The 27,381-nt window shown below is 35.1% G+C and overlaps 1 protein-coding gene across 6 annotated transcripts in view; it reads left to right on the plus strand.

Moving 5' to 3' along the window:
- The window catches only part of LOC150096464 (kazrin-like), a 686,592-nt gene that overhangs the window by 417,719 nt on the left and 241,492 nt on the right, over positions 1 to 27,381 (plus strand). For all 6 annotated transcript variants that reach the window (XM_090408269.1, XM_090408271.1, XM_090408270.1 and 3 more), the window contains one exon: positions 26,476 to 26,577. In XM_090408269.1, the coding sequence (XP_090264395.1) occupies positions 26,476 to 26,577 (102 nt within the window). The remainder of the gene's footprint in view (positions 1 to 26,475; positions 26,578 to 27,381) is intronic.

Raw genomic sequence — 27,381 nt, forward strand, 5'->3', positions numbered from 1 at the left:
TATTATGGAGTGTAAGGTTTTTCTATACTGGCTTTGAAGTGGGCTGAGTTTTTTATGTGTGATGGTGTGTTGCCAGTATAGTGTGTGTGTGTGCACTTTGGCCAAATGTTTAGCTAATTTGTATGTGGGGGAATCAATGCCATCCACTATGGGATGTAATGGCAGATTTTTTTTATGTATTTTTGGGAGACCATATATATGGGGGATGGGGTATAGAGTTATATGGTTTTAATTTGTTACTGACTTGACTTCTACAAGTGACCTTCTTAAGGAGCCTGTGGAGTTTTCTAATTTATGAGTTGGTAGGATTGTATTCAAAGAGAAGATAAGTGGTCCGATCTAATAATAGAGCCTTAAGCTTACCTGTGTAGTCTGTTTGGTTGAGTACTACGGTGGCGTTTCCTTTATCTGCTTTGGTGATTATAATTTCTTTGTTCTTCCTCATTTCCTGTAGAGCTTTATATTCCTTATTGGATGCGTTGGTTTTTGGAGGTCTTGCTTTGGAGAGAACACAAGCCACATCCAGTCTATTATTATTGGCGATGTGGTTTGGAAGGTGGTTGATTCCGCGTTCGATCTGGATCATTATATCCTTGTCTGGTATTTTCTTGGGAGCAATGGCGAAGTTGTGGCCACGTGAAAGCGCGTTGAGTGCTTCAGGCTTCAGAGTAACTTAAGAAAGGTTGACTACCATGTTGGTAGGAAGTTTTGGTTCAGAGGTTGAGTTCTTTTTTAATTTATCAAATTTCTTGATATGTCGACCCTGTATTTTTCGAATTCTTTATCTGCCACAGTGAAGAGACGTCATATAAAATTGACCAAAGCTCGTGATTTAACGTGTTAGAAAGCTGTCCTTGAAGCCCCCGAATAGCTATGTTAGTGTTAGCTAGGAGAAAGCGAGTGGCAGTGATTTGTTCTCGTAGCAAAGCTTGACTCGCACAGTTATAAATTCAGAAAGCCTTTTTTGAAAGGAAACGGTGGTTGAATTTTACACAATTTGGGATTACCTGATTATCCCGGCACCGTTTTAGGAAGGTCAGACGATTCAATAGTCTTGATTGCTTCAGCTTCATTTTACCGTATTGGCAGGCCTTGCGTGCGATGGAATCTTCGTGGATGATAGTAATTCTCGTAGAAAGGCTTAGATGTTGGTTATACCTGCTTACTAAATGACTTAAGGAAATTACAACGTACAATAGAATATACATTAAAATAAACTTTAATATATTTCCAATATTTTGGCAACGTCACGTTGCCATCTTCAAAAGGAACTTACAATAAAAATACGTGCATGCAGGCACTAAACCCAGTAAATGAGAACAAAGCGAGGTAGCTATGGTTTTTCTAAAAGTCCTAATGGTGCCCCCCCTAGCGGGCTATGTGGGTATTCTTGGATGTTGGGCTGAAGGTCTCCTGATTTGCCTCCCAAATTTGGGGCAGTCTCATGCAACCAAGCTTGTTGAGGTTTGACATTTTAGGAAACAGGACTTTTAGGAAAACCATAGCCACCTTGCTTCGTTCTCATTTACTGTGTTTAGTGCCTGCATGCAGGTATTTTTATTATAAGTTCCTTTTGAAGATAGCAACCTGACATTGCCAAAATATCAGAAATATATTAAAGTTTATTTTAATGTATATTCTATTGTACGTTGTAATTTCCTTAAGTCATTTAGTAAGCATTTCTTTATGATGTACTCCTAAACACATCAAGTGCATGTCTCCAGGATTCTTTAACTAAATTGAATTACACCTGTAACAAATTTGGCGTGAATGTCAGCAATAAAAAGACCAAAACTATATATAGGAATGAACATAGAAAACTTCAGCTTCATTCTGAATGAAGATCCTATAGAACAAGTAAAATATTTGAGCTATTTAGGTACAGTTTTTAGCAAAGATGGCAGGTTAAATCTAGAAATATATAATAGAATAAGCAAAGCTGGTATGGTGGGTAGCCAGCTGATTAAAGTTATATGGAATAAGAGAGAAATTAGACAAACCACCAAACTAGCAGTACACAAAACAGTGTGTTCAAACTAGTTTTAAGTTATGAATCTGAGAATTGGTTAGAAATAAAGAATTTGATCAAAGACTGCAAATCAAAGAGACCACAGATTTGAAGGTTCTGAGAAAAATTAGGGGAGTGAATCAATGACAGAGTCATATTAAAAATGTAGATTTTAGGAAGGAACTTGACATTATTAGTATTCAAGAATATGTCAGCAGAGGTAATCTAAGGTAGTATTGGCCACTTAAATAGAATGGGCAAAGAAAAGTTAGTAAAACAGGTGTTTGATGCCAAGTGACAGGAAAGAGACCCAGAAGAAGACCTAGGTCTAGGTGGATTTATTCAGTTAGAAGTGCCTTAGAAGCACAAAATGTTAGATATGACAGTATTGGAGTTCTCACAAGTAATAGATTGGTTTGGTGGAAAATTGTTGATAGGAGATTAATAATGATGTAAAAATAATCCTGTTATGCTGTCATATTAACCTCAACACCCCTTCAGGATACATGTCAGGAAATTGATGATGATGTTAAGAAAGATAAGATGGCAAAGACTGTGTAGTGTGCAGGAGTAGTTGCAATTTTTTGGATCTGTTATGTGAGGTTAAAGGAAGAAAGGATTTATATAAGAGGGATGAACTGCAGTTAAATGTGTTTGATATTAGGAATCTGTAGAAATTATTCACTGATATAAATAAGACCTAATACGAAGAGTCAGGGAAGCTATATCATGATGGAAGAAATGGAGAGAATCTATGTCTGAGGGGAAATAAGTTATACAAATATGCTTAACCATGCTACTGGCCAAGTCGTCTATAAACGTCAAGTTTATCATGGATGCGAAGTGCATATTAAATTTTTAATACCATTGATATTACATTGAAATATGTGATGGATATGAAGCGTATGCGTATCTGTATTTGATCCATAATGGCTGTTGAGGTGGTTAATTATGGATGTTATTATGACGAAAGGTTGATTTTGTGCTTGTTCGGCTCGGTCATAACAAGTATGTGCAAGGATGCCTGTATGAAGTGTAGCATTAGATATGAATAGAGATCTGAAAGTTGTCCAACTGCATAATGCAAACTACAGAGGTGTTTACAAATAATGTATGGAGATAATTTGTTATGTTTGTACACAAACATAACAAGTATATCAGGAACAAGGGACCGAGTTCCCTTGTTCCTGATATACTTGTTGTTGACTAGTGTGTTGTGGGCTTAGATTATTGGTATTAGTGAGACCTTGTTGTCAGAGGTAGATATACTAACCGATGTGAAGTGTGTAAAAATCTCGCAATCATTTTACTTATTATGTTTATTTTTTACAGTATTATATATACTGAGTGAAAATTTCATTAATGAGGAATAAGTTTTGTTATGTGATAAAGTAATCTAAATATATGGAAGCATTCGCATTTAGTAATGCAACTGTATACGTAGTATTACCAGAGGCGTCGTGTGGTTAAGCAATGGTGATATTAAAGCAGACTGAAATGTAGTTATAAATAGTTAAATTACTTACCCTAATGTTGTAATGCTTGTTTATAGTAGTGTTCATATGTTATACTATTACTTACAAGGGGTCAGAGCTGTAGTAACAGACATGCATGCTAGTTGTTGATTTTTAGAACAGGCCTCACAAGAACACTAGTGAATGCAGAGCAAACATGCAAGGAAGGAGAGCTGGAAAGGTGAGTTAAGTTCTCTAATCTCAGAGAAGTGTTTGTATGCATCTTTAACTATTCTCCAAGGAGGAACTGTGAAGTAAATAATTTAAGGACAGTATAATCTATGAAGCTTTCGTATATGAGAAGCAAACGGTATATATTCCAAGAAACAAGATGGAATCTAGTAAAGTTCCTATTATTTGAAGTGCAATTGGAATTGCACAATTAAATGTATTCCTATTGTCTGATGATCATTTTTCATGCCTACTTCAGAAACACGAGGAAAGCATGCATTAAGGAAACTTGCTTACTGAAAGAAGAAATATGCAAGTATATTAATTAAGTGAGGCCTTTTAACTTTTATTATATTTTAAGGTATTTGAGAAATAGTACAGAATGAATCAATGAACAATAAAAAAAAAAAAAAAAATGCTGCAAAGGAAAGTTCTCTTATGGCCAAGTGAAACTACAGAACATTTAGCTGAATGCTATCTTTAGTTTGTTTTGTATAGTATTATTTGATGTCATCCCTAAGATTTGAAATTTGCTGTGAGAGTCAGAGTATGAATATTCCTGAGCTCATATTTTGTAATTCTTAGAATGGCCACGTAATTATTTGTATGTATTAAAAAATTAGATTTATTGAATAGTAAAAATTAATTTACTAATTCTACAAGGAATGTCAGACTCCTTACAGAGATAGTGAGTTATTTAATATACATAATTTGTGTCTGTATATATATTTATATGTTTACAATAAATATTTTAATTTTTGTAAACATGAGCTTCATTCTTTAGATGAACACAATTTGCTGATTTTTGAAATCAACGCACCATCATGGATAAATGGATAACCAACTAAAATAATATATATATATGATTGTATTATCTATACTCCAAAAGTGACTTTAATATGGGCAGGGAATAACATAGAGCAGACAAGCTTCAAATATTAAAAAAAAAGTGTAAAGGGTACATTATTTTTAGGAAAGATAGACAACAGAAGATAGGGTTTGTGTGTGATGGTAATAATATCAGATAATTTGAGTCTGGTCAGGCTAGAAAACTATGATTGCAGTATTAATAACAGTTTTCCACGTAGCAGAGCTTGAAGCTATTTTCTGGGCGGTGGAGTCTGGCAAGATCAGACTACACCTGCACAATTAAATCAGTTGCTGGTGATGACAAAATGCATCACATCAAATCGTCCTGATGGCTGCTCATTGAGCAATCATCATGAGCGACTGTAATTATCCAAAAAAACATTGATTGGGTAGCAGTGATATCTTATGAGAAGAATGAAACCAATTTTATTGAACTGTTGTGAGACTACCTCCTTAAGCCATGTGTGATATAAGGAACTTTAGGTCCAATAGTATTAGACCTGATCATAGTATCAGAGGGGGTTTCGGTAAAGAAGTGAATCTTTTGTCTCCAGTTGGTGACAGAAATTATGCTATGCTGACCTGGGAAGTCAGAAAACATTACATGCTGAACTAGAAAGTGAAAAATTGTGACTAACTGAAGAAAATGTACTTTCATTGCCATTATATCAGTTGTTTGAGGAGAAAAATATGGGCAGGGCATGGAAAACACTAAAAAAAAAATACTTAAATGATGCAATATCAGAATGTGTCCCTAGAGTTGGAAGAATAAATAAGATACGGAAGGAATACCACGTGCATAAGAATAATGCCAGTTATGAAAATCGTAAGGTGCAGGTTAGAAGAGATATAAAATGGTGTACAAGGATTACATTGTCCAGAAGCTAAGTGTGAAAAGAAACTGACTTTGCAAGCTGAAGACAACCCAAGAAGAATTCTATCATTATGTTGCAAATAAAATAATGAATGCATATGAAAGAATAATTACTGAATTTGGATGGTACGTCAGTGGGTACTCATCTAACGGGTACCCCATTTTGTTAAAAGCTAACAACCTTGTATATACAACGTTGAACTCGATGCTACCTCCAATGGGTGATGAAACTTAGGTATATGAGGTGGAAACTAGAGCTGTTGCCTAAACATTTAGCAATAGGGGCTGCTGGGATATTAGTATGGATGCTAAAAGTGTCCAGGTCAAAGGCACTGGTTGTGCCTTTGACCTGACTGTATAATTTGAGTCTCAGCACAGAGAAGATTTTACAGGAGCAGAAAGAATGTATGATATACCATTTCACAAGGGTGGTGCAAAGACTGATGCATCTAACTATTGACCTATCATGTCTCTGGAGTGGTGGTGAAGATTTTGGAAATGTCAGTAAGCACTTGCATATAGAAATGAGTTGACAGGGAAGATATGCTTTGCAGTGAACAGCATGGGTTTACTATATATAAAAGAATAATTACTGAATTTGGATGGTATGTCAGTGGGTACTCATCTAATGAGTACCCCATTTTGTTAAAAGTCATGTTTGAGTAACTTGCTCACATTTTATAAAAATGTTATGATTCAGTTAGACACAGAGAATAGATGTGCTGTAATAGTTTTATTTTGTTAAGACTTGACAGGTTACATACATGGATGTTGAATTTTACATGTAAAAGATAAGGAGGTTATTATCCCTCTATATGAGAGTTTTATATGATCAGGTCTGGCATATAGTAAACAGAAGATCCAGAGCATGATTGGTTGGATGTGGTAATGAAAGACCTAAGATAACTGGATGAACATTAACATTACTCCAGATATTGCCTGTGATAAAGAAAGATGAAGAAACCTAAACCTGGTGATAACAGTAGCTTAATGGATCTAAATGGTCCATTAAGCTACTGAAGAAGTCTTCAAGACAGAGTTAGCATATTATACACCAGTCAGATCTTATGAATAATCTTTAAGGTATTAGAAAAATTTTTCAAAGACAGAATTCAGGAACAGATATATAGAAATATGATGTTCTGTTGTGGAGGAAGATAATACAGGCTTGTAATGGGTAGATTTTGCTTCAATAATTTACTCACTTTTTACAATAAAATGATAGTTTAGTTCAATGAAGGAAATAACTACAATCCATAAATGCCGAGCTTTGCAAAGGCATTTGACAGGAGAACATGAAAATCTGTTATTTAAATTGGAACATTTGGCGATAGATATCATCATCATAATAATAATGCTAATTATGGGTATAGACCATATTGATCTGTTCCAGTCTCATTATCCATCCAATATCCTTTTTTAAGGTCTACGCTACCTTCTTTTTCCATTTGGCTTATATTTTAGCATTTGTTTAGGATATTGGGTGTTGACCATTTGGTTTACATATTCTATTCATTTTTGTTTATATTTGTTTAGTTTTTCTTCTATTGATTTTGTTTTTAGTTCTTTTAAAATATGTTTGTTCCTTTTTGGTAGCACTAGAGTCGTTGAAGAACGTAGTGATGGATTTGAGCTGTGCTAAACTTGTTTTTATTCTTTATCTTGTTTGTTTATTGCCCAAATTTCACTGCCATATAATAATGTGGGCACTGCTCAGGCATTGTATATTTTCAAGCGTGTTTCTTTTTGTATTATATTTGGATTCAGCGTTCTATTTATCAGGCCTATAATCTGTAAAAATTTTGAAATTTTTAATTTTATGTCTTTTTCTCCTTCATATGATATTTCACATCCAAGATAACTAAAAGTATTTATCTGTTCTATTATTTTATCATTAGCTATTTTACTTCTAACTGGAGTTTCTCCACAAAATGCCATTGTTTTAGTTTTATCTATGGGAATTTTCATGCCAAGCTGTTCTACTATAAAATTTCAATTATATAGTGCCCTTTGTAAATTTTCTTCCTTATCTGATATTATTACCTCATCATCTGCAAATAATAGCATATTTATTTTATTATTTGGGAAATTTCTATACCTTGATTGTTTAAGGTGTTCCACTATATTAATATTTCATTAATGTAAATATTGAAAAGTGTTGGAGACAGAGGGCATCGCTGTCTTACTCATTGGTTTATAGATTGTTTTTCAGACATTTTTTCATTTATTTTTATTTCATTATCTTTGTATATATATTCAATATTACATATAGTAAAATATTATGTATATTTATTCTTTGTAACATATCAAACAGTATATATCTTTTTACTTTGTCAAATGCTTTTTTGTAATCTATAAACAAAAGATGAGTTTTTAAATTAAATTCTCTTCTTTTTTTTCTATAAGTAGTTTTAAACAGAAAGCTGCATCCTTTTCTAAATCAATTTTGACATTCTAATAATATTTTGTAGCATGTAGTCAATAAACTCATAAGCAGGTTTTGTTTCATCCCCCTTTTTTTTAAATATAGGTATTACTATACTTGTATTCCATTCTGTTGGTATTTGTCCATTTGTATATATTTTATTTAAAAATTTCAATAATCTTTGATGAAATTTTTTTCCAGCAAATTTATACAGTTCAGAGTTTATCCCATCTTCTCCTGCTGATTTGCCATGTTTTATTTTATTTAGGTTGTCCTTTAATTCTTTCATTGTTATTATATCATTTAAAACATTTTGTAAGAATCAGGTGTAATTATTTTTGATGCCAGTATTATTCCTCCAAAGATCTGTAAAAAAATTCTTTTACACCTATTTCACACTTTATATTTGCAGTTTCTTTTATATCTTCATTCATGTGTTTTAGTATTTTGTATGCATTGGGTCTTATTTTGTATATGTAATTTTCTAGATATGATACAAATTTTTCTCGGCTTTCTCTGTGTCTCTTTCTGGTTTCTCTTTTGGCTATTGCTCTTCTGCTTTTATATTCAATTTCATCTTCTTGTTTTTTGCTACTTAACCATCTTTTAAAAGCTAGCATTTTATTTTTGATTATTGTTTTTATTTCATTGTCCCATATATGTTTGTATGTTTTAATTTATTTTATTATAATTTCTTTCATCATCATCATCATCATCAAATTCCTGCCATGTACCCTCAAGGGGTGTACAGGATATGATAGTACTACATGAAAAAAATTACATCATTACTAACTTTCTATCTACAATTTTCCTCCAAATCAGTCTGTTACTTGTCAAGACTCCAACATTATCAGCTTATATTTCTATTGTCTAAGGCACTTTGTACCGTATCAATCCACCTATATCTTGGTCTTCCTCTGGGTCGTCTTCTTGCCAACCTGGCAGAGAACACTTGTTTTGCTAATCTTTCCTCACCCATTCTGTTTAAGTGACCATACCACCTGAGATTAGCTCTGCTAACGCATTCCTGAATGCTGACAATGTCAAGTTCTTTCCTAATATCCTAGTTTTTAACATGACATTGCCATTGATGCCACCTGTTCACGCCTATAATCTTTCTCAGGACTCTCATATCTGTGGTCTCTAGTCTTTGGTCAAGTGTTTTACTTCTGACCCAGCTCTCAGATCCATAAGTTAAAACTGGTTTGAACACTGTCTTGTATAGAGCTAATTTAGTGTTCCGACTAATTTCTCTCTTATTCCATATGAATTTATTCAATTGACTTCCCACCATACCAGCTTTGTTGATTCTGTTGTCTATTTCTATATTTAATTTACCATCGTCACTAAAAATCGTGCCTAATTAGCTGAAATGTTTTACTTGTTCACAGGTTCTCCATTCACAACACAGTTGATATTTTCAATGATTCTGTCTATTTTCATTGTCTTTGTCTTTTTATTGCTGACCTTCATACCATATCTAATACAACAACTATTCAATTTAGTCAGAGAATCTTGCAGACTTGTAGCGGATTTATTTAGAAATATAACATCATTCACATAAAGCAAAGAGCTGACCATGGAGTCAAAAGACTCATCGTGGGAGGTCGTTTTTAGGAAACACAAAGTTTATCATACCACACCTTGAACCCATTGACCGTTCCCGCCCCAACCAATCTCTTAGGCAATGCATTCCAAGGTTCAACCACTCCTCACCATCTTGCGCACAGCCTCCTTACGTAACTTCCAGAGACATTGGAGAGTTCTTTCACCAAGTGAAAGAACTCTCCAATGTCTACCCTGTAACTGCCTCTCAACAGTTTAAAGGTCTCAATCATATCACCTCTCCTCCTTCTATCCACCAAACTCTGCAGTCCACATTCCCTCAGCTGATCCTCATAACCAAAATTGTACAGTCCTGAAACCATCTTTGTCATCCGTCTTTGTACCCTTTCCACTGTTAATTTATCCCCTTCAAATCCTGGGGACCAAATCTGAGAACAATAGTCTAAGTGTGGTCTGATCATGGTCTTATACAACAGAATGGTAACTCTTTTATCTCTGCAGGTCAGGGTCCTTCTCATAATTGCAGCAATCCTCTGTGTTACCTTCACTACCTTTGCAATATGTCCCCTAAATTTCAGGTTTCTATCAATCATCAACCCCAGATCTCTGTCTCCCCTACTTCATCCAGTATAACTCCTCCCATAGAGTATGCCGCATCCCATCGATGTTTCCCAAACCTCAAGACCTTACATTTTGCTGCATTAAACTGAACACCCCCATTCATTTGCCCATCTGTCTAGTTTATTCAAATCCTCTTACAGAGCTGCCACATCTGCACTATTACTGATACCCCTTCCCAGATTCACATCATCTGCAAAGAACTGAATGTCCTCTTGCTATCTATTGACAATATCATTGATATAAAGGTTGAATAATGCAGGTCCCAGTACTGAGCCCTGTGGAACCTCACTTGTAACCTTCTGCTTCCTTGATATTGGCCCACCATACACAGCTCTCTGATGCCTATCAGTCAGCCAATCTTGAACCCCTTTGACTAACCCAACATTTAAACCCATGTGCTGCAACTTAAATATCAGCTTATCATATGGCACCCTGTCAAACGCCTTTGCAAAATCCAAAAAAAATGGCAGTATATGCCTTTCCCTCATCAACTGCTCTTGTCACTTTATTATAAAAGGCAATCATATTTCTAAAGCAAGAGCACCCCTTAACAAATCCATGTTGATTCTCACAGATAACATTACCCTCATCTGCCCAATGCTGTATATAGTCCCTCACTAATTTCTCCAAGACCTTAACAACTACTGATGACACACACAAACAGGCCTATAATTAGACACTTCCAGTCTGCTACCGCCCTTATGCACCGACACTATCTTACCTTCCTTCCATTCCCTGGGTACCTTTCCCGCAGCCAGACTTTTATTGAAAAGCCAGGTCAACAGAGCTGTTAGTTCTTTAGCACATTCTCTCAAAACCCGTGGTGAAATACCATCCAGTCCAACATCTTTACTGGTATCCAGAGTACTCAGTATTTGGAACACACTCTCCTCTTGCACTTCTAAACCCTGAACCTGCCCTATCCATCTAGTATTAAAACCTCCTCCAGGATGAAATACTCCAATTAAGTGCTCATTGAACAACTCCACTATGTCCTCTGCATCAGTCACTCTATTCCCATTTTTATCCTGCAATGTCATTCTTCCACAATTGTTTCTCCGCTTACTGGCCACATAGCTAAAAAATTCCCTAGAATTTTCTTTGGATCTTAGTGTCAATCTCTTCTCATATTCCAATTTTGCCTTCCTCACCATTCTGGTCACTCTCTTGGCCTGCGTCTTATATTCTTCGTGTTTCTGTCCTCTTTGTTCCATAATCTCTTTTTCAACTGCAGTTCCTGTTTGATATCATTTGTCATCCACTTTACTCCAATTTGTGCTATTACTATTCTAACAAATGTTCTTTCACAATTTCCCAAGCACTAATAATATCCTGACATTCCAATTCTGCACTCCATGGAACTGCCCCTAGTTGATACCTAAGACTATTATAATCACCCGCCTTATCCACATTCGTTCTCTTTTCTTTGATCTGCTTGCATGTCTGTTCATCTTCCAAGTCAAAACCACATGGTCACTCTCTCCAATTGGTGGGAGAGATGTCATGTCACTTATTATCAGCTCTTCTGCTGCTATGACCAAATCCAAAACTCTTGAATCTCTTTTTCTCTCTATTACCTGCTGCCAAAGACATTTGTCTGTCAAGAATTCCAGAAATTCTATACCCTTCTTTCTACTTGCATTTTCCTCTTCCCAGCTTATACTGCTGTAGTTAAAATCTCCCATAACAATCATTCTTCTTGCACTTGTCAAACTCGACTGCCTAAATATCTCCTGGTCCACTCCCTCTGTGCTCCCTGTTTTATAGGAACACCCCACTAAATATCCTGTCTTGACCACTTCTACATCACACCATATGCTTTCATAACTATTTGTGTCACTGCCTTCCAAAGCCTCCACTCTTAGAGGACATAAGTCATCACTTATCATAAGCAGTACTCCACCACCATGTTTTCCTTTCCCATCCTGCCGAAAAATGCTGTATCCTGCCACTTCAATTCCGGTTATTATATCATCCTCCATTTCCTCATTCCCACAAGAGGCTGCCCCTGCTACCATCCACCCTGGAAATTCTAGTTTCCCTGCATTGACACCCTGACTCATTCAGAAAACAACCATCTTTCCAGATGCCGTCTTCCTTCCTCATTCAAATGCAAGCAGTCATTCAAATGCAAGAGGATGCATTTGAATGACATTTGAATGCAAATGCTTCTTCCTTTCTCATTCAAATGCAAGAGGATGTTTTAGGACAGAAGGGAACTGTATGCTAGAGCATACAGTTCCCTTCTGTCCTCAAACATCCTCCAAGCATCCACGTATTTCAATCCTCTCTTCTCACACATTCTGACTATTATGCAATTCGGTATTGCTGCTCTTCTGCTCAGCTCGTCACTATCATACCTGGGCAACACACACACACACACAATAATAAATTTAGTTTAATCCTTTATCCAAGTGTGAGCAAACAAAGTTTGCACCTGAAAGTATCTTCAGGACCGGGGTAAGGTGATACAACACCAGGACAACTCGTTGCAAAGGTGTAGCAAGCTAACAACACTCCTGTTCCAATATCTCCTATAATGCAAAACACATCTCCCGGATATGTCTAATGTTATGCATTAAGGGAAGGGCCACTACCCAGACTAGTTTCGACCTTTATTGAGGTCTCTTCAGTGGGAGCCAGGCCCAAGCTGAGATACCAGGCAGAAGCATTCGCAGGTCATCTCTACCTATAGGAGTTGCCAAATGGTGTGCCACCCTTTTTTAATAAATTACTCTGGATTTAGAGAAAGATGTTGAAATTTTTTTAAACTAAATTTATTATACTCTAACCAAGTGAAAAATAAACCCAACTCTTATAGGTAGAGATGACCTGCGAATGCTTCTGCCTGGTATCTCAGCTTGGGCCTGGCTCCCACTGAAGAGACCTCAATAAAGGTCGAAACTAGTCTGGGTAGTGGCCCTTTCCTTAATGCATGACATTAGACATATCCGCAAGGAGATGTGTTTTGCATTATAGGAGATATTGGGACAGGAGTGTTGGTAGCTTGCTACACCTTTGCAACGAGTTGCCCTGTGTTGTATCACCTTACCCCAGTCCTGAAGATACTTTCAGGCGCAAACTTTGTTTGCTCACACTTGGATAAAGGATTAAACTAAATTTATTATACTCTAACCAAGTGAAAAATAAACTTTCAACACACACACACACACACACACACACACACACACACACACACACACACACACAATCTTCCCTCTCTGCGTTTTCTTTTGCACAACTTCAAGCAAGAATCTCAGATCTCTCTCGCTGCCCGATTTACACTGCCTCTCAAGTCATTCATGCATACATCACACCTCTAACCACTCTGTTCCTTTATTATTCACCTGCATCCCTCACTCCCTCTCTCTCTCTCCTCTAACCCTTTCTCTCTTTGTTCCCCTACTTACCTGCTGTCCTCGCATCACTCTGTCCCTGGTTCCAGCACTCCCTCTCATTCTTCTTATTTCCTATCTCTGACTGTTTCCATTCTCCCCCTCTATCATTCCCATAGCTCTCTCTCACTCCCTCTCTTCTACTGATTCCATTCTCTCCTCTTCTATCATTGCCATATGTCTCTCTCATTCCCTCTCCTCTACTGCTTTTTTTTCCATTCTCTCCTCTTCTATCATTCCCAAAATTCTCTCCTCTTCTGTCATTCCCAAAATTCACCCCCCCCCCCCACTCTGATACACCTTGCATTTATCTCTTCCATTCTTCTAATCTCATCTTTCATACTGCTCATCTCATTCACCAGACATTTTCCATCTCCTCTTTCAGCTCATCTATCTCTCTCTGCAAGTCAGTCACTCTTAATTGAAATTCATTCTCCCCAAACAAAACCATCTCCGAAACTTTCACAGTGACTCACACCTTCCACACTATCGACTATTATTTCCTCATTTATATTTTTTTCTCCATTCTCTCCTATCACATTACTTGTCTTCCAATATTCATTTCCCGTTCCTGAAGCAACTAGGCCAGTTATCGATATATCTAATTCATTTATTTTCTCCCACTGCCTGCATTTTGCGCACATATGCATTCTCCCCCCCCTCTCTTTCCAGCCACATATTCAACTCCTGAGACACATACATGCCGCAAGCACTTCATGCCACAAAGTCCCTCATTATATTAAGTATAATAGAGTTCTTAAATGGCAGAGGACTTGGTGACATGAGCCTTCCCCCTAATATATATATATATATATATATATATATATATATATATATATAAACCCTAAATGTATATATAAACGCTATATTCATCTTTACCAGATAGCAAATAACTTATCTTTTCTTCCACTGCCAATACTCCCGACTGTGATCTCGCGTTCTCGGTAACTCAAAAATAACACAGTATGTAACAACAAAACTCTAAAGTAGAACCACTAAACAACACTTGTGTTACTGAAAAAAAAATTGAGCACAATTCACAAAAGAAATCACACTATACACCTTTTATAAAACACTTTTTCTTGTATTTTTTCTAAGTAGTTATTAATCCTCTGTTGGTATAAATTTCTTACACTTGAATCATTTAGTAGTCTTACTTTGTAATTAGATTTTGTTTCTGTAATTTGTGTATTTTTTGTAGCCGGTTTGGTGACAACCTTAGTTTTGCCTGTACTAAATAGTGATCTGTGTCGATTTCTAGCCCTCTTCTAACTTAACATCTAGGAAGAGGTTTGCTGCTTTTTCATTTGCTATAAAATGTCTATTGAAAGTTTATTTTTCACTTGGTTAGACTATAATAAATTTAGTTTAATCCTTTATCCAAGTGTGAGCAAACAAAGTTTGCACCTGAAAATATCTTCAGGACTGAATATGGTGTTGTACTACTTTACTGGGGTAAGGTAGCACAACACCAGGCAACTTGTAGCAAAGGTGGACCAAGCTAACAACACTCCTATCCCAGTATCTCCCATAATGCAAAACACAACTCCTTTGCCTTTGTCCACCTTTGCTGAGTTATCCTGTGTTGTACTACCTTACCCCAGTAAGGTAGTACAACACCATATTCAGTCCTGAATATATTTTCAGGTGCAAACTTTGTTTGCTCACACTTGGATAAAGGATTAAACTAAATTTATTATAGTCTAACCAAGTGAAAAATAAACTTTCAACATCTTTCTCTAAATCCAGAGTAATTTAATAAAATGGTGGCACACCGTTTGGCAACTACTACTATAGGTAGACATGACCTTGCTAATGCTTCTGCCTGGTATCTCTACTCCGGCCTGACTCCCACTGAAGTGACCTCAATAAAGGTCAAAACTAGTCTGGGTAGTGGCCCTTCCCTTAATGTATAACATTATACATTAAGGGAAGGAGATGTGTTTTGAATTATGGGAGATGTGTTTGTGTATATCCACAAGGAGATGTGTTTTGCATTATGGGAGATACTGAGATAGGAGTGATGTTACGTTGGTCCATCTTGCTACGAATTGCCCAATGTTGTACTACCTTACCCCAGTAAGGTAGTACAACATCATATTCAGTCCTGAAGATATTTTCAGGTGCAAACTTTGTTTGCTCACACTTGGATAAAGCATTAAACTAAATTTATTATAAAATGTCCATTATTGATTTTTGTTCTCTTGCATACCATGTATATTTATGTATATTTTTGTGTGTGTAAAATGTATTCATTATTTTTAAATTATTATGTATTATAATAATTTAAAATACATAAATTTATTTTATGTATTTTAAATTATGTTCTTCAAATTTTTGTATATTATTGTTTACTTTTTTTATTCCTATTCTGACATTAAGATCTCCGATTATAATTTATATGGTTTGCTTTATTTAATTTTTCATATATTCCTTGTAACTCTTTATAAAAGTAATCATTTTCTTTTTCTTTTCCTTTTTCAATGGCATACACTCCAACAACTGTTAAATTTTCTTTATTTAATTTTAATTGCGCTTCTAATATTCTATCATTCCAGTATGTATAATGAGTTATTTTTGCTTTAATTGATTTATGGATCCAAATCATTACACCAGCTTTTGCATGTATTTGTTTGTCCACTCCATATATATGATATTATAATTACTGTTTCTTTTGTTCTTTTAAGTTTCTTTTTTCTTTCTGTAAGAACTGCAATTTCTATATTTTCATCATTTAAAATTTTATCTGTTCTTCTTCTTTATGTGCTATGCTTCTAATGTTCCATGTAGCATATTTCACCACGTTTTTCTTTTTTCAAAATTTCTTAACTTTTCCTGTTTACAGTCTTTTCCCGTGTTTTCTGTCCAGATTGGATTTCGTTGAGACTTAAGTAATATTTGTTTCCCTATGTCAAGTGACTAGCATGACGATAGGTATCCTAGTGGTGGGGCTGCCACTTTAAGACAACTAGGCTTGCTTTTTTTTTAGTAGCTAGTGGAAACTGCAGTTTGAGAGGAAAAAGTCATCACCCACCCCACCCTTGAATTGCTCTAATGGCACTGGGGGATGGGGTAAGAAGGAAGAGAGAGTAGAGGAAAGAAGAGTAGAAGACCAGTCTACAGATATGATATATCAACTGTATATTGTAGGAAGTAAGATCAGGTCTATCTCGGGTGTGCCATGCCTGTTCTCACCAATGTGAGAACAGGCATGGGACATAAAATATTGGAAATGTTTTTCAAAGACAGAAATCAGGAACACCTGAATTCTGGCTTTGAAAAATATATAGAAATATAATGTTCTGTTGTGGAGGGGAATAATACAGGCTTCTAATGTGTAGATTTTGCTTCAGTAATTTACTCACTTGACAGTTGATTTCAATGAAGGAAATAACTACAATCCGTAACTGCCAAGCTTTGAAAAAGCATTTGACAGGATAACATGAGAATTTGTTATTTAAATTGGAACATTTGGAGCTGAATATGAAGCTGGTAACATGAATAAAGGGGATGGCTGATGGAGACACTGGAGAATAGTATTCGGCAGAGTAAAATTCAAGAGAAGGTAAGTGACTAGCTGTGCAAGGTAGAGCTCAATAGTTGAACCGATTCTATATCATTTGTATGATATCAATGTAGTGAAGGATTTTTGGGGAATGTCCAATTGTTTGCTGATGACGCAAAACTGGGGATAGTGTTAGTTGACAACAGTAATTTAGAAATCTTGGAAGATGACTTAAATAGACTGATAGTGTGAGCAAATTAATGATTGTCATTGTATTACGGTTAAAGTGCCAAGTTGTGCACTTCATGACGAAAAGATTACAAGCAGTGGATTATTACAAGAAATTGATGAGACTACGAATTTGAGAGTGATGGGAAGTGAATTTCAGAGATCATATTACAAAAGCAGGCAAAATATTTCAAAGGATCACATGGATGTTGAATTATACATACAATAAAAGATAAGGAGGTTATCCCTTTTTATAAGATTTTTATATGATCAAATCTGCAATGTAGTCCATAGATTTAGTTGATAGGATTATTATCATTATTTTATTTTTCTGGTTGAATCTGGAAGTGAGTGACCAAGATGGTGATAGGTCTATAGCATGATCCCTACTATTAGGATAGATTGAAAGTCTGTGGGCTTCAGAATATTGCTAACGGGTGGAAAAGAGTGAAAGTGATAGAAATGTAGAAGTGAGCAGTGCTGAAGAAATTTTAAAATTATGATCATTATCATCAAATTCCTGCCATGTACCCTTCAAGGGGTGTACAGGATATGATAGTACTACATGAAAAATTTACATGATTACTAACTTGTTATCTACAATTTTCCTCTAAATCAATCTGTTACCTGTGAAGACTCCAACATTATCCGATCTTATATTTCTATCTTCTAAGGCACTTTTTACTGTATCAATCCACCTATATCTTCGTCTTCCTCTGGGTCTTTTTCCTGCCAACCTTACAGAGAACACTTGTTTTGTTAATCTTTCCTCACCCATTCTGTTTAAGTGACCATACCACTTGAGATTAGCTCTGCTAACACAGTCCTTGATGATAACAATGTCAAGTTCTTTCCTAATATCCTCATTTTTAATATGATATTGGCATTGATGCCATCTGTTCATGCCTCTAATCTTTCTCGGGACTCTCATATCTGCAGTCTCTAGTCTTTGGTCAAGTATTTTACTTCTAACCCAGCTCTCAGATCTATAAGTTAAAATTGGTTTGAATACTGTCTTGTATACAGCTAATTTAATGTTTTGAGTAATTTCACTCTTATTCCATATAAATTTATTCAGTTGACTTCCTACCATACCAGCTTTGTTGATTCTTTTGTCAATTTCCATATTTAATCTACCATCTTAACTAAAAATCATGCCTAATTAGCTGAAATGTTTTATTACTTGTTGTATAGGTTCTCCATTCACAATGCAGTTGATATTTTCAGTGCTTCTGTATATTTTCATTGTCTTTGTCTTATTATTGCTGACCTTCATACCATATCTATTACAACAGTTATTCAAATTAGTCATGGAATCTTCAGACTTGTAGCAGATTTATTTAGAAGTATAACATCATCTGCTAAAATAAAGAGCAAGATTAATATCACCAATTTTGATATCAGGTTTAATACCACTTTCCTCCATAATATGATCCATATAGATAATGAATGATAGAGGGGATAATGTACATCCTTGTCTGACACCAGATTTAACATTAAACCATCTTCCTGTACTTCCTTCAGTTCTAACTGCTGATTCACAACTCAAATAAAGAATAACTATTGCTTGATATAATGTCCCATTGACACCATATAACTGTAGAGTTTCGAAAGCTTTTCTCTTGGCGCCCTGCCATATACCTTTTCGAGATCTACAAAACTTAAATATGGATCTTTGTATCTTTGTTATATTCCCATGATTTCTCAACTATTTGTCGTAAAGTGAAAATCTGATCCTGACAGTCTCTATTTGGCATGAATCCAACTTGTTCTTCACCAATCTTTTCTTCCACAATTCTTTTCAGCCGTTTCTCAAGTATACTTGCATAAATCTTACCAGAGAAACTCAGTAAGGAAATACCTCTGTAATTCTCACATTCAGTTTTATTTCCCTTTTTATATAGAGGTACTATGAGCTCTCTACTCCAATCATCGGGAATTCATCCCTCTGTCCAGGCCTTCTGAACTATGCAGTGAAGCCACTGTAAGACTTCTATACCTCCATATTTGAGCATTCCTGGTCGAATATCATCTACTCCTGCTGCCTTTCCACATTTCAGGCCTTTGATATCTTTTTCTACTTCAAGTATGGATATGTGTTCCTGACTGCATTCCTGTTGAGTGTTTTTTACCACTGTGCTGTCAGTTAGCAACTTTCATTTAGCAATTTTCCGAAGTAATATGTAGAAAGTATATGTAGAATCCGAAGTATATGTAGAAAGTTTTTTAACTTGGGTGTACTATTTTAAAGATACCAAGCAATTTTATAAGCTAGGTTTTAATCCTTTTTTCCCCAAGTGAAGCAAACAGACAAATAAATAAGTCAAGTTTGCGCTTGAAAGTAGTTCAAGTCTGAGGCAACTCATAGTAAAGGTGGAGTAAGCTTCAATCACTTTCCTTAGTATTTTCCCCTACTGCAAAGCACCCCCCCCCCCTTGCAGAGTTGTATGATGCTATGCATTAAAGGCAAGGGCCACTATCCAGACCGGTTTCGACTTTTATTGATGTCTCGTCAGTGGGAGCCAGATCCATTAATGCCAAGGTTGAAGTGATGCAGAGCTTATAGTAAATTTAGAAGTAAATAATCACAGAGTATCATGAAGAATAAAAGTGATCATAGTAAATTTCACTGTTTTCCTTTAGTATGAACGACTTAAGATAAAATAATTGTGAAGTGTGCTGTACTGATAGTCATTGCAGTTCTTTTCTCAATAACTATGGATCCAGGAATGTTTAAATATATATTACTCCTTTCTTATGTCTTCTTCATCTGTGAAAGTATTGTATGAAGATTACTTATTTTCACCATGTGTCAGTCTGCTTGGCCAAATAGTTAGCGTATCCACTCTCCAGCCAAAAGGCTGCTGCTTTGAATTCAGGGGTGGCTCATGCATAGGCACTGCGGAACTGCAGGACCCCCAATTTTTCTCAATAAATAAACATATTTATTAATTTATTTATATTTGCTTGTAATATTTAATTTTATCATCAACAATCCTATACAATTCTCTTATTTTGTATAAAAAATAATAAAAATCCATCTTGTAGCACTTAGGAGGGCAAAGGACGCTAGCAGCACTGTGTTTATCACAGTGTCATATTGCTACATGCACAAGCATATGCACGTCATAGTGAGATGCGAGCTATTAGCGTAATGCAGTGCTGTGTGTCGCGCAGTTCCACTGTTGTTTATATGCAGTTTGCGACAGTAGTAGAGTGTTTGTAGTGCTTATCGTGTTTATTCCGTCTTATTTATTTTATTTATTTATTTTTTACTTATTTAACGAGGATCAATTAGCTAATTTTAAGAATAAATTGCCTACAGAAGAAATAAAATTGACCACTGAAGCATATTCCATGATCAACAAAGAAAATCTTGAAACTGAACTTGGAGTATTCTACCTCACATGCATGATTATCATAAATTAATTGACTTGTCAAAATTTATAACAGAAAATAATTTAGATTGTGTTCTTAGTGAAATTACTGTATTGATAAAAATTCTCTTGACAATTCCTATGACTATATCTGAGCCTGAACGCTGTTTTTCAACATTAAAGAGAATAAAAACATTTCTGAGGAGCACTATGAATCAGGATAGGTTAACAGATTCGCTGCCACGCTCCTCAAGCATAGTTCGTTCCCGCACGCCAAGCCTTTTTTGCATCTTCAAGGTCACTACAAGTAATCTCGTAGCTGGCATATCAGACAGAATTTTGTTTCATACGCCAACTATGAGTAATCTCGTATTGATGAGTCAATGGTGTTGTGGCGTGATTTTCATTATTTGGAAATTATACCACCAAAAGAAAAAAGAATCGCCCAACAAAGCCATGCCGCGTGTGTACACGAAACACGTTATTATTGCCCTGTTTGTCAGGAAAATCCACCATTGTGCGTGGAAAATTGTTTTAAAATGTACCATTCCTAATTTGAATAAATTGTTTTTTTATTTTTTTGATTGTTTTTTATTTTTATTAATTTTATAGTTTTAAATTGATTTACAAATTACGTGTTATACTACGGAATAATTCGCACTTGGCATAGGAGGTTGGTAATTGACATACGAGTATATTCTGAGTATATTCTGAGGCACATATATAATATACTATATTTTAGTTGAAATTATTTCCCTTCTACCAAGTCCCCAGATGTGCTCTCCACTTTATTCAGAATCCAAGAGTCCAAATTAAGGTAAATATATTAAGGGTTAACTCGTGTTTGGCATAGGAGGTCGGTAAATCGACATACGATTATACTCGTAGTTGGCTTGTGAAGCTCATACACGAACTACGAGTATACTCGTAGTTGGCAGCGAACATGTTAAATGCACTTGCGATGATTTCAATGGAGAAAAAATTTTTCAACAGTCACACAAACATCAAGGAAAAAGTTATTGACCTTTTCGCTTGAAACAAAACAAGAAAAATGGATTTTATTTTTAAGTAATTTTGAATTATACTAACCTGTATAATTTTTATCGATAATAAACAATATTTTTTCATGAAACAAAACAAGAAGAATATATTTTATTTTTAAGTAATTTTGAATTATACTGTATAATTTTATGGATAATAAACAATAATTTTTCATGTTTAATTTTAACCATAAATTTGATATTTTATCCTAACACGTATACACTGTACTTACAGAGTGTATGTATATTTCGAAATTTGCAGCACCCCCCATGATTTCAATCCACGAGCCGCCACTGTTCGAATCCCACCGTGGGCATGGATGTTTGCGATTGTCTGTGAAAATGCTAGTAGTGGTAGTGGGCAGTAGGTGGTGTTGGTGTAGATTAGGTGGTTTGTTGTAGTTGTGGACTGAGTAATGGAGATGGAGAGTTGTAGAGCAGGTGTCCTCTCTCGATGAGTCCAGTTTTTATAATAGTTTCTGGGCAGGGTCCTGTCAGATGTATTTGCAGTATTGCATATTGCCTTTATTTTGCTCTCTTTGTTACAGAAAGTGAGTAAATTTAACCATCTGGCTAGTCACGTGGTTAGTAGAGTAGATAATCTGCTAGTATATAGAATGCAGTATGTGTTATGTCAGCAGTCCAAGAAGGTGTTATTTCTGTGATTAGTAGTTTTCAGATAGCCATTAAGGATGAACTGATGTAGAAATTGGAGTCCTCCCTGCCATTTGTTCTTACTTTCATGATGATGCCAAACTTCTGAGAAGTAACCAAGCTTACCTGTTTGAGGATCTTCATTGGATATCTAATGAAATATGAACTTCTGTTTTTTTTTGTAATTAAGATGTCTAGAATAGATAATTTTCTATCATTTTCTAATGCTGAAGGAAATTTTATTTTTTGATGAAATTGAGTGATAGTCATTTAAGCCAGAGGTGTCATGTTTCCAAAAGTTGACAGTAGCGCTGATACATATATAATATATATATATATATATAATGTTACTGTAATATCATCAGCAACACATAGTTCATGTATAAGGACCAAAATGAATCCTCACCTCACTGTAGGAAGTAATTTTCAACATAGCATTATTGTTAATATATATCCTCCAAGATCAACTGATTTGTCTGTTTATATTTGAAGGTAATCTTATGTGTGTGTGTGTGTGTGTGTGTGTGTGTGTGTGTGTGTGTGTGTGTGTGTGCATAGATAGATAGATATATATATCTACGAGGAAAAAGCCATATCTAAAGAAACATTAAAACCTAGAACATGGCTCCACAATGTAGATGATATATTCCTTATTTGGGAGCATGGTGTAGAGAATCTTCACATCTTCCTAAATCATTTAAACAACTTCCACCAAGACATAAAATTTACCATTGAGATTGAAGAAAATGGTTCCCTTTCATTTTTAGACATGAAACTTACTAACATGTCGGATTCTTTAAAAATCTCAATCTTCTGGAAATCAACACACACAGATAGATACCTACATGCATTCTCACATCAGTATCCCATGCAAAAGTTAGGTATCATTTCCACATTGGCTCATTGTGCTCGCTCAGTGTTGTCTGATGAAGAAGAACTAAAAAATGAACTAACATATCTAGAAAGAAGTTTCTTAAATAATGGATACTCTTCCACAAACATTGAGAGGCAACTATACCAGCTCCCTCAAACCAATACAGAGATCCCTAACAACCCCAAGGGTTATATTTCTTTACCTTACATCAGCTTGCTCTCCCGAAAACTAGGAAGAATTTTGAAGAAATTTAATATTAAAACAAGTTTCTCAACTCTTCCAAAACTGAGGTCAGTTCTAAGCCAACCAAAACAGGCTCATAACCATCTTCAGTTCCCCCTGGTGTATATAAGGTAATATGTGATTATGAGAAACTGAGAAGTCAATCCTCCTACGGCTAGAGGAACATCAGAGTGACATTTCATATAATAAAGTAAGAGCAAGCACACTCTCAAGTCACGTCTCATTTTCAGTGAACACAAACGATGAAGGCCACCAACACAGAGTAGATTGGGATGCAACAATGAACGTTTATATTAGTCACAATGAAGTGGAACGCTGCATAGTTGAATTCAAAGAAATTGCCCTAGACTTGTCTTATATCAACAGCAATCTTAGTTATAGTCTACCTGACTCTCATAGTTCTGCTATTAGGTATTGGCATACGTGTGATCTCATACATTTGCATTTGCACCACAATAGAACTACAGAATAGACTATAATGAATTCAAACTTAACTTCATTTCGCAAGTGTGTTATTATAATAGCATAGTGTTTTTATGTTTTTTTAATTTGCTTTAAGTGTTACCACACCTGAAGTCATTTTTGACGAAACATGTTGTGTTCTCCATTAAATTAACTTATCTATTTTCTCGGTTTCAGTCAGTCAAAAAAGATGAATATATATATAAACACAGTATAGTTTCAGCAAGGAGAATTGCTGCCACTGATAAATACGTCTAAACACTAAATTAGCTGTATATAAGATAGTGTTCAAACCAATTTTAACTTATGGATCTGAGAGCTGGGTTAGAAATAAAACACTTGACCAAAGACTAGAGACCACAGATATTATCAGAGTCCTGATAAAGATTAAGGGGTGTGAACAGATGGCATCAATGGCAATATCATATTAAAAACAAGGATATTAGGAAAGAACTTGACATTGTTTAGCAGTACTAATCTCAGATGGTATGGTCACCTAAACAGGATGGGAGAGGAAAGATTAGCAAAACAAATGTTCTCTGCCAGGTTGGCAAGAAAAAGACCCAGAAGAAGACTAAAATATAGATGGATTGGTACAGTAAAAATGCTTTAGAAGACAGAAATATACATTCTGATGATGTTGATATCTTGACAGATAACAGATTGATTTGGAGGAAAATTGTTGATATGAAGTTAGTAATGATATAAGTTCTTTATGTAGTACTATCATAATATCCTGTACACCTCTTGAGGGTACATGTCAGAAATTTGATGATGATGATAAATGATACATCTTCAGCTACTTGGCATTTCATGTCCTTCCATTACAATGGAATTCTTCAACATTTTTTTCATACATTGACAATACATCTTGATCATTTCCTTTGATGACAGATCAGTCCTGGTGGTCTACAAAATTCACCTACTCTGCTCAACACTAAATCATATGGAATTTAGTTTGTAGTAATGAATGAAAGAGATAGTTTGCTAGGCTAGTTTAAAAGCACATGTTTTGCTCACATTTTGGATGATACAGCCTTTATAAATAAGTTTTATTGAACTATTTGAACCACACATGCTGCGTTGTGTACTGAGAAAGAGGGTGGAATTTTTGAGAACCTATTGTAAACATGTGTTTAATTCTTGAATAATCACTTTATCAGTGTGTTTGCTTATGCCTGTTAATGCCACATTATTTATGTGTAGTTTTTTATGGTGGGAAATTATACATGTAGTGTCATAAGAAAAAAAATGTGTGTTAAGTAATGCCTCTTCACCATGTGCTATGATGTATAGGTTAAAATTTAAAAAGTATCCAGTTTGGTGAAACTGGTCTCACTTTCTCCATGAATTATTTATCTTCTTAGAGAATATTGATTCTGTACACATTGTAAATCTGCTCTATCATAATGTGGTAGTTGTACATCTGGGGCTGGTTGAATGTCTGTTGTATGATCTATGTCCTTAAGTGGGACATAGATCATATTCATAACTAATGTGGTAGAGTTGTACATCTGGGGCTGGTTGAATGTCCGTTATAAAAGAGTGAAGGAGCAATAGTCCTTAAGCGGGACATAGATCATATTCATAACTGGTTATAAAGGTATTTTCATATCTCAGATTTCTAATCTCTATTGACCAGGTGTTTTTTTTTTTTTTTTTTCCCCAGTAGCTAGTAAATTCATCTCTTACCTAGGCAAATCCAAAGACAGAACTTGATTCTCTGTTCCTTAGACTACTAAACTTGAATTATCCAGAAGTGAAAACTATATCACCAAGTGCAAGAGACCCTTTATTTTGAGGATATGTTCAGCCAGAGCAGCAAGAATCAAACTTGAATCTCTTCCAACCCAAGGATGCATGTCATGACTGCACTGTATTCCTTGTGTAAAAGTGTAAAGGTGGTGAAGAAGAGTGTGTGAGAGAAGATATTTTACATAGAGAATTGTGTGGGTGGATGATAATTTATCATTATGTATTATGAATGCTGGAAGTGTTAAAGAGTTTAAGGTGATAAATATGTTGTTGATTAAGTGGATTTCCCATAATGAGTCTGCTTGGGAGGTTGATGTAATAATAATAATAATATTTTAAGATCATTTTCTAATTATACTGTGATTACTTTGTGATGATACTAGATTGTGTATAAAATAAACTGTAATGTGTTTATCATCAGCCAATATTTAAGGGATGTGTAAGATACCATGATAAATTTTCTGAGTATTTTTAGAAATTACTTTAGAGAGATGACATTGTGATAATACAGATATTAACCATTCAAACAGCCATACGAAGAAAATGTATCACATAATTTATTCTTCGTATCCATGTTATTTCAGTGGTATCTAAATGATATTTTAATTTCAATGGGTGCTTCATATCTGTCTGTTTATTGATGTATTTATTCCATACATTTATTCATTCTTTAATATACTTGTTTTGGAATCAGTCAGACCTTTCATACTTACAAAATATGGGATTCTCAAACATGTTGGTTTATATTTAGTATCACTTGTTTTTAAAATTATATTGCAATTTGTGATAATACTAGATTCTATATAAATATATTTTGTGTTTATATGCTTATGTATATAAACATTATTTACATATGTTTCTTAATATTTATTAAATTTTGTCAATATCTTTAGGCATTACTTCAGAGAAGATGCCATTGTGAAAATATGGATGTTGATCCACTTGTTTGGACCAATCAGAGGTTTATCAAATGGGCAAAGAGCATAGACATTGGAGTAAGTGAAACCTATTCTATACACTGTTTAATAATACAGTGGTGCCTCGGTTAACGATGGTAATCCGTTCCAGGATTACTGTCCTTATCCAAGGTGCAATTCCCGATAAGATTGAATTGAAAATCGATTAATTTGTTCCTGTTCCTCCCCACAACCATAGTAGATATTAAAAATGCAGATAAAACTCATTTAAAATGTCATAAAAATATGGTAAATATCATTTATTTATTATACAGTTTTGCTACAAAAAAATTAACATTAATAAAATGAATTGTTCATGAAAACAGTTTTTAATTATCAATCTTCACCAGAAGGACAATTGGGCTTACTTCGGAGTTTTTTTGATAAATGGACCTGTAAAAAACATGCCTAGGGTTGTTTGCTTCTGCCTCTTTTTAAAATGTTTCTGAAAAACTGCATGGACTTTTCATTAAATAGATCTGCAGTTCTGATAACCTCAGATTTGTTTGGATTCCATTTCATAGCAACATTTTGAACTTCCTCCCACTTTGCCAAAACATTTTTGATTTCAGCAGTCGTAATTTGTTCTTTCTCTCCACCCTCGTCTGCAGATGAAATTTCCATTTCCTTTTCTTCACATTGCTGCTTGAAAAGTTCTTTTAGCTCGTCAGTAATCAGTTCTCGGTCATGCATCTCCAATAATTCTTCAACATTTTCTTCCTCTGCTTTCAAGTTGAGATCATGAGCAGTTGCCACAATATCCTTTACCAATTTGTGTCCTTCATCTAAAGTTTCTTCATTACCAAAGGAAGGACACAGTTTCCTCCATGCTGCTTTGGGACA

The sequence above is a fragment of the Typopeltis vanoorti genome, chromosome 18, assembly GCF_054136105.1.
Source record: "Typopeltis vanoorti isolate ZY-2024b chromosome 18, IOZ_Tvanoo_1.0, whole genome shotgun sequence".
NCBI classification, from domain to species: domain Eukaryota; kingdom Metazoa; phylum Arthropoda; class Arachnida; order Uropygi; family Thelyphonidae; genus Typopeltis; species Typopeltis vanoorti.